Source organism: Solanum tuberosum, unplaced genomic scaffold (genome assembly GCF_000226075.1).
Source record: "Solanum tuberosum cultivar DM 1-3 516 R44 unplaced genomic scaffold, SolTub_3.0 scf00076, whole genome shotgun sequence".
Taxonomy (NCBI): Eukaryota; Viridiplantae; Streptophyta; class Magnoliopsida; order Solanales; family Solanaceae; genus Solanum; species Solanum tuberosum.
Window position 1 is genome coordinate 1,376,221 of NW_006239000.1, and position 8,398 is coordinate 1,384,618.

Here is an 8,398-nt window from a genome sequence, read left to right on the forward strand (position 1 = left end):
CTTTTTATATTGTGGCTGAGCTTCTAAGACGTCGAAAAATATGTCCCCACGTGGCATTTTTCAAAGAATATCCATTTGTCAAAAGTCGCCAAATAAATCATTTTTATTCCTAAATCTTATACGTTTTCACATTATAATATGTGTAACATGATTTAATTAAAATAAAACATTTTTATTACTATTTCCATTTTAATTCTTTTGTCATAAATTAATAAAGTAAAAAATTAATTAATTTTAATTAAAAATATATTAAATATATCAAAATATATTATAATCTTGTAATCTTAAAAGTGTCATGTGGAAAATTCATAAATTTTATTTTATAGGAACATAAATATTAATCTTTAAAAACCTTGATTTTATTATTAAGTTCATTTCGAGTTAAACTATACTCCATTTTAACAAATTCAATCATAAAAATAAAAAATATTAACAAAATTAAGTGAATAAGTCAAATTTTATAATTTAGTAATATCAATGGAAGGCTTTTTGAGTTCCCAATACAATGGAGATTTTTCTTTAAAAAATAAATACAAAACATTGAATACATCAAAATATTTCATGAATTGTGGCAAAATAATTTGAATTTCTCCATTATGAAATCTCAAGTATAAATTTTGAATATATAATGAGTATTAGACTAATCGGGCTCCAATATCAAAATTCATCACTAGCAGATTTTTTTTTTTATAAAAAAAATAGTTCCCTCAATCCTTAATTAATGAAAAATAGTGGAGTAATTAAAAAATAATAGCTTATCCTATTCTTAATCAAGCGTCTCAAGTTTAAATTTTGAGTATGATTTTTTTGTTTTTGAAAGAGCTTCTTAAATTGAGTCATACAATATACAAATACGAATTTAGATTAATCAAACTTCAATACAATTTTCCAAACACGAAGCGATAAAGTAAAAAAAAATAGTTCACTCAAATGAATGGCGTTGGGCCATAAACGTAGGCAGCAGAATCCACAATTTTCTCTTCTCTATATATACTTGTCTTTCTTCCTCAACGCCACATATTCTCTTCTTCCATTTCTATGTCCTCGAGTTTTCTCGGATCACCATTTCCAATTATACCACTTTCTTCTCCTCACAATTCCTTCAAGCTTTCATCTTTAACAATGGCCGCTTGTATTCACGCTTCAAGGACCAAAAATCCCCAAAAAAATCCACTTATTCGTGACCCAAACAAGCCCCAAATCGACAACCATGTCTACAATTACGTCAAATACTGCCGACCCACTTTCCCTGACCTTGCTTCCTGCAAACCCATTTCAGAAAAAAGCTCGAAAATTGAGGAATTGGGAGATGAGCTCTGGCTGAAGATGAAAGAGGAAGCTAGGTCAGATATTGACCAAGAACCAATTTTGTCTAGCTATTATGTTTCTTCAATTCTAGCTCATGAATCCATGGAGAGAGCTTTAGCTAATCATCTTTCTATGAAATTGGGTAATCCTAATCTTCCTAGTACTACTTTGTTTGATTTATTTGTTGGGGTGTTAACAGAAGAAACAGATATAATTAAATCTGTTAAAGCTGATTTAAGAGCTGTTAAAGAAAGGGACCCTGCTTGTATTAGTTATGTACACTGTTTCTTGAATTTTAAAGGGTTTTTAGCTTGTCAAGCTCATAGAATTGCACATAAATTATGGTCTAAAGGGAGGCAAATTCTTGCTCTGTTAATACAAAACAGAGTATCTGAAGTTTTTGCTGTTGATATTCATCCTGGTGCTAAAATTGGTAAAGGTATTTTACTTGATCATGCTACTGGTGTTGTTGTTGGTGAAACTGCTGTAATTGGGAACAATGTTTCGATTTTGCATAATGTAACATTAGGTGGCACTGGTAAAGCATGTGGGGATAGACATCCTAAGATTGGTGATGGTGTTTTGATTGGTGCTGGAACTTGTGTTCTTGGAAATGTTAGAATTGGAGATGGGGCTAAGATTGGGGCAGGGTCTGTTGTGTTGAAGGAAGTTCCGGCGAGGACAACCGCCGTTGGAAATCCGGCGAGGTTGCTAGGAGGGAAGGAGAATCCAAAGAGACTTGATAAGATACCTAGCTTCACTATGGATCATACTTCACATATGTCAGAGTGGTCTGATTATGTAATATAAAGTTGACAACTTTGAGTTTTGTTTACTATTGTTTTAACTTTTTATTTGATTAGTTAAAAGCTACGTTGCTCGGACTCTCTTAAAATGTTGTTAGGACACGGACTGAGCATTTTTGAACAATTCGAGCAACGTAGGTGAAAAGGTCCTGGAGGAATTTTAGTTTTAGGGAGAATCCAAGTTCTCTTAAATGCATAGATGTTGTAACATATACCTTTTATGGTAACTGGTTTAAGATTTAAGAGATTACTGTACTAGTTTACTTGATATAGCAAACAGTTCAGTGTTGGATGAATTATCATCATGTTGGTATATGTCTCATAGGAGTAATTGCTTAAGTTCAAATGTGGACAGGTTTTGTAAGTTCAATTGAACCTATTGCTTTCGACTCGAACTATGTGTACATATTATAAAATAAATTGAAATGTATACATGTAACTTATTGTTACTTGGCAGTTGGCATCTATCTTTCTTTGTTCTTTCTACTGTTATAGTTGCAGAATTATGTACTCCCTCCGTTTCACAAAGAATGACCTCCTTTCCTTTTTAGTCAAGTTTCAAAAAGAATGACCTCTTTCCTTTTTTGGTAACATTTTACTTTTTGCTTTCCACGTGGCATGTTTAAGACCACAAGATTAAGGGCAATTTTGTACATTTTACATAACTTTAATTTAGGATCACAAGATTCAAAAGTCTTCTTTATTTACTTAAACTCCGTGCCAAGTCAAACCAGGTCATTCTTTGTGAAACGGAGGGAGTACATAATTCTGCAACTATAACAGTAGAAAGAACAAAGAAAGATAGATGCCAACTGCCAAGTAACAATAAGTTACATGTATACATTTCAATTTATTTTATAATATGTACACATAGTTCGAGTCGAAAGCAATAGGTTCAATTGAACTTACAAAACCTGTCCACATTTGAACTTAAGCAATTACTCCTATGAGACATATACCAACATGATGATAATTCATCCAACACTGAACTGTTTGCTATATCAAGTAAACTAGTACAGTAATCTCTTAAATCTTAAACCAGTTACCATAAAAGGTATATGTTACTTCTTCGCGCGTTATTTTCTCGTTTTCCTAACTTGTTAGTACTTCTGCTGGAAATTCAATGAAAGGCTTATTGCAAAATTTTGTTGTCTTGAACTGCTTGATACATCACACTGGTGCTTGCACAACCTGTGGCAGATTGAACAATAAGGTTCACAGGTTCTGCAGAACTAAAATGTATCGCTCACCGCTGATAAAATGTTCTGAAAGAGAGATAACAGCCATAAAGATCCAATCTTGGATGCTGCAAAACATAGAGAAAGATTTTTCTAGCTGTTACTTTCAATGAAAGAACAAATTTTATTTGCCTGAAAAGGTTGAAACACCACTAGAACCAGAACGAACAAGTTTAAATTCTGTATTCGTCTATGGATGAACATACGTACCATGAGGACAGCTTTGATATATTGTTACGCGTCAATGGAACATCAAGATGGCCTTCTTTCTGAATTCTTAGAAGAACATCAACTGCATTTGCTCTGTTTTGGTGTAGGCTTTTACTCTGTTTGCTCATTAATAATATGTTCAAGTATCGCGTCGATTCGTTTATGAATTTTCTCATATAGTTTGATTGAAGGGTAACACTAAGTAGCGAAATTCCTGGCTTTACATATATATTTTTGCTCTGGGTGTAACTCTAAGTAAGCGTTTGGATATGAGCGCGATCTGAACCCAAACACCTACTTAGAGTTAGTGAGTTCAGAATGAATGTGATCTTATTACTTATGTATATATCTTAAATATTTTTTTTGCATATGTACATATAGGTCGAGTGGAAAACAATGAGTTCAGTTGAAAATACGCTGGAAATTCGCCTGTATGTTATAAAAATTAGAAAAGAAACAATAAAAGCTTGTACCTTCTTATTTCTACAGAGTATTTGGAATCTTGAAAAGGCATCCTTAAACCAGACACAATAAAATTTTGGCCCAAGAATGTAGACATCTCAACATTTTATTCAGAAAAAGCAACATGTTAGATCTCTTGACTTTTACCATTTTAACCTTAACGTCTATCTGCAGTAGGCATCGGAGTAGATCTCTACTAAGCAAAGAAAAAGAAAGGGGGTGCGGGTCAAATCTGCATCTTTGCGCCCTTTACTTACTTCAAGGGATGGTGCGTCTGATACATGAACATCATCGGTAAGATCTCGAGGCTTACTGGACGAAATTCGATCAAAAATGAAAACTTTGGATATTTTTTAACTAATCAGGTTTATCCATCTAAGATTAAAAAGAACAAGTTGTTATTTAGGAGAGTGACATTTAACCATATTGATAATTATTGGACATCTTTTCTTAAGGATTTAGTGAATTGAACTCCAAGTTTTTGGTTATTACTTCACACTAATGCAATCAAGAACTAATTTGCACACATATGTATATTTATATATATATGCAAATATTGAATGAAGATATAAACAACATACATTAACAGTAACAATGATCATGAAGATCAGTTTCTTATTAGCATTTTCAATTTACATTTGTCTATGCATGGCAAAAGATAGTGATAATCTCTATGATGTTTGTCCTACCGATACAACGCGTAAGAACATCTTCATAAATGGTTTTCCATGCAAGAATCCAGCACAAATTACTGCTTCTGATTTCAAAAGCTCTGTTTTGAGCAAGGAAGGTGACACGGATAACTTTCAACGTTCATCGACAACATTAGTCACTGCTGCAGAATTTGCAGGACTCAACACTCTCGGGTTATCTGTTGCCAGGACTGATCTGGATGTAGATGGCATGGTAATGTTGAATCGTGTGAATTATCTCATCTAAATGTTTAAACTGTTAATGAAATCACACTTTTGGATTACTTAATTTGTATTATATATGTCTCCATATGCCCCTCATGCCTGCTATTGTACCATATTGTTGAATTGTTTGAATCATTTCATCTAAACGTGTAAGCTGTTAGAAAGAGCACACTTTTAATAACTTATAATATTATATGTCTCTATGTGCCCCTCTTACCTGCTCTGATACCATATTGTTGAATTGTGTGAATCATTTCATTAAAGCTTACGTTCTTTTGGCTGCTTAATTATACTATGTTTCCGCAGATAATGCCACATGCTCATCCACGAGCTTCCGAGATGATGTTTGTTGGCAAAGGAGTGGTGATTGTTGGATTTATCGACACGAAAAGCCAAGTGTTCCAAAAGACTCTTAAACAAGGTGATGTGTTTATTGTCCCTAGAGGACTTCTACATTATAACTTGAATTCGGGGTTCGAATTAGCCACTGTGTACTCAGTGCTAAGCAGCCAGAATCCTGGTATGTTGAGTATATCTGATGCAATGTTTGCACCAGTTCTTTCGGAACCCATGAGGGACTTGATGAAGAATCTGTTTTCGCGTTCAAAATTGGGAACGAACCAGATTAAAAATGTGACATCGTTTCGTTGTTAAACTTCATAACTTCGAGCATTTTCGTTTCTAGTATAAAACTTGTGCCAAATATTTATGACAGTCATCGCGAAATTTATATGTATATCTGTACTGTATATGACTACTGAATATTATCTTGTCTTGAACTTTCAATTGTTTCATCAGTTTATGATCTTTTCATTTGTCTTAATACTGGATTTACTTTGACACCACGTGACGTGAGACACGTGACCAATCATCAACAGAGGCAGACTCAAAATTTGAGGATCGCGGAGACATCATTATCTTAATATAAACGCTAGCAAAACTTTCAATAATGATTGAGGGATAATGTCGTGTCTGACTAGTCATTAATGGCGTAGTCGTCAGGTTTGTGCAAAACATGCAAACTGATGCATTTTCGACTCGTGGACAAATCACTTTTGATATGCATAACTTTTTCTGAAGTTAACGTATGTACGTGCACCCTACTTGGATATACGCCCCACATACAGTGTAAATCCTAATATGTTATTCACCTATATAGGACTTGATTTTTTGCTGTTGATATACATATATACGTATGTGATATACGTTGATACATATTTATGTACGGCCTTAATAGTTCTATAGTAGTAACATTTTTGACCTAGATCGGAGCATCTACCTATAGAAAAAATAGATACACTCTCCGTCTTAATATATGTGACACTTATTTCGATTATTGTATTATTTTGTTGTTATTGTTGTTTTCAGCATGACTTCTTCAGTACTGTATTTTCTATTCATATTTGATATGCTTTAATTGAGTTAGAGGTTTATCGGAAACAACCTTTCTACTTCCACAAGATAGGATGAGGTTGTATACACACGTGACATCACTCTATCTAGACCCCGTTTATGAGATGCATGTACTCGGAATGTTGTTGATCGGTAATGACCATACGATTAACAATCATATAGAATACATCTTGGTAAAAAGCACACCATATATGAATCTAACGATAATGTTCAGATCAACTTACTTGCACTTCAACTTATTTATAGTGTGACTATGTAGCATCTCCCACCATTAAAAAAAAAAAGATTCGAGAAACTTTGACCGTGAATGTTCATTTAGGTATATACTCCCTCCGTCCCTAATTACTTGTCCACTTTTAAATTGGCACACCTATTAAGAAAATAATTAATGACATACTGAATTTACCATTTTACCCTTATTAATTATGAAGTGGATGATTCTACATTTTTCAAAATAATTAGTCATTTAATTGAGGGTATAATAGGTAAAAAAAATTGTCCTTTCTTGATTTGTCAAAATGGACATGTAATTAGGGACAACTATAAAAGGAAAAGTGGACAAGTAATTAAGGACAATGGGAGTACTTCTCTTCTATTTTTTAATTTTTTTAAAAAAATTATTCAAATTTTGAAGTTTATACTACTATGTTATTCTCATGAAAACAATAAAATACACATACTTTGAGTTTACCACAGAACATATTAATGAATGCACATAATATTGTACTCATATATTGGACAGAGCCAGAGAAATAAGTGCCAATTTTTTGGGGGAAAACTAGCTAATTAAGGATATCACTTCCCAATATCCCATCGACATTAACTTCTCATTTCCCCTAAAAAAATTTTTTTTTTTTTGGTACAATCTCATTTTCCCCAATAAATTAAAGAATCTTTTGATATTGGTGATATATATTGAGAAGTAGAAAGGACACAAAAAAAGAATGAACTATGCTCTTTAATAAGAAAGAGAAAATCATTCGATTATATTCACATTTTCTATCGGTCTATCCTAGTTAACTTTTCATGTTCTATATCCACATACTATAATTATATTCAAATTTTGATTAACCATCATATCATGTCTAATCACCTCGTTGACGACTTTTTCGAATTATAATATTGTGGTTTCAAATCAAGTTCACCTAGACATTTTGTCATTTTGCTTTTTTTGGTATGGTCCTTGGTCATGATTTTGTCTTTAGATAAAATAAGATTTAATTCATTTCTTGGTCGACACTCACATCCAATAGTTGACTTTTCCACTCCCATTAACAAGATGTTTGTTTAATTTAGAGAAAATGGTCTAAAACCCCCCCAACCTATACCCGAAATCCCAACTACACACTCCAACTTCACGGGTGTCCTATTACCCACCTGAACTTTAAATTTCTATATTTTCTACACACCTAAGTGCTGACCTCAACACATAAACCAAATAATTTGACCTGCGTGATTCCACGCGCTGGGTCCCGCTCCTATTCAACTCCCATTTCTTGTTTTTTCCCCCAATTCCCTCCTAAAACGTAAAAGAACAGAAAAAAAATTCTCCAACCCGATTTTTCAATCCTTCTTCATTAGCAATGCATTTCTGGTGATCATCAAACGAATTTGCTATCATCAAACGATTTTTCTGTGTATTGTCAACTTCATTTCGTAGTTTATCAACTGATTTAGTAAAAGGTTAGTTCTTTTATCCCTTATTTCGAGTTTGTGATTTATCCCCTAGGGTTTCTGTTGATTCGTGAAATTAAGAGCAACATTGTGTGAAATCTTATGTGTGGCTTACGATTATAGTGTTAGGTGTTCATTTACACCATATTATGCCACATTTTTCATGAAATTAGGTTTTTCCCATTCTCATCTAAGTCGCGTAATTTTGTATTCTGTTCGTCTTAGTATTATGTTCATGGAGTGTTGTATTTATGTTCTTCTTAGTATTATGTTCATAGAGAAGTTGCTAGTCTACTATTGTGTTGTATTTATGTTCATAGAGAAGCTAAGTATTGTGTTGTATGTGTTGTATTCTGTTCGTTTTTAAGTA

At 33.1% G+C, this 8,398-nt stretch overlaps 2 protein-coding genes across 2 annotated transcripts; both read left to right on the forward strand.

The window, feature by feature from the left end:
- The first annotated feature begins 993 nt into the window (after positions 1-993).
- On the forward strand, positions 994-2,577 carry LOC102595199 (serine acetyltransferase 1, chloroplastic). Its single transcript, XM_015308169.1, has one exon. The coding sequence runs from the start codon at positions 1,039-1,041 to the stop codon at positions 2,116-2,118; it is 1,080 nt and encodes a 359-aa protein (XP_015163655.1). The 5' UTR covers positions 994-1,038; the 3' UTR covers positions 2,119-2,577.
- A 1,438-nt stretch (positions 2,578-4,015) lies between these two features.
- LOC102589866 (germin-like protein 11-1) lies at positions 4,016-5,727 on the forward strand. Its single transcript, XM_006346094.2, has 2 exons — positions 4,016-4,930; positions 5,248-5,727. The coding sequence occupies exons 1-2, from the start codon at positions 4,619-4,621 to the stop codon at positions 5,593-5,595; spliced, it is 660 nt and encodes a 219-aa protein (XP_006346156.1). The 5' UTR covers positions 4,016-4,618; the 3' UTR covers positions 5,596-5,727.
- Positions 5,728-8,398: the final 2,671 nt, after the last annotated feature.

Bases quoted from the DNA above. Each gene is read 5' to 3' on its own strand.
- LOC102589866 (XM_006346094.2), top strand. From the start codon at position 4,619: ATGATCATGAAGATCAGTTTCTTATTAGCATTTTCAATTTACATTTGT. The intron at 4,931-5,247 runs GTAATGTTGAAT...ATGTTTCCGCAG, and splicing joins ATCTGGATGTAGATGGCATG to ATAATGCCACATGCTCATCC.
- LOC102595199 (XM_015308169.1), top strand. From the start codon at position 1,039: ATGTCCTCGAGTTTTCTCGGATCACCATTTCCAATTATACCACTTTCT.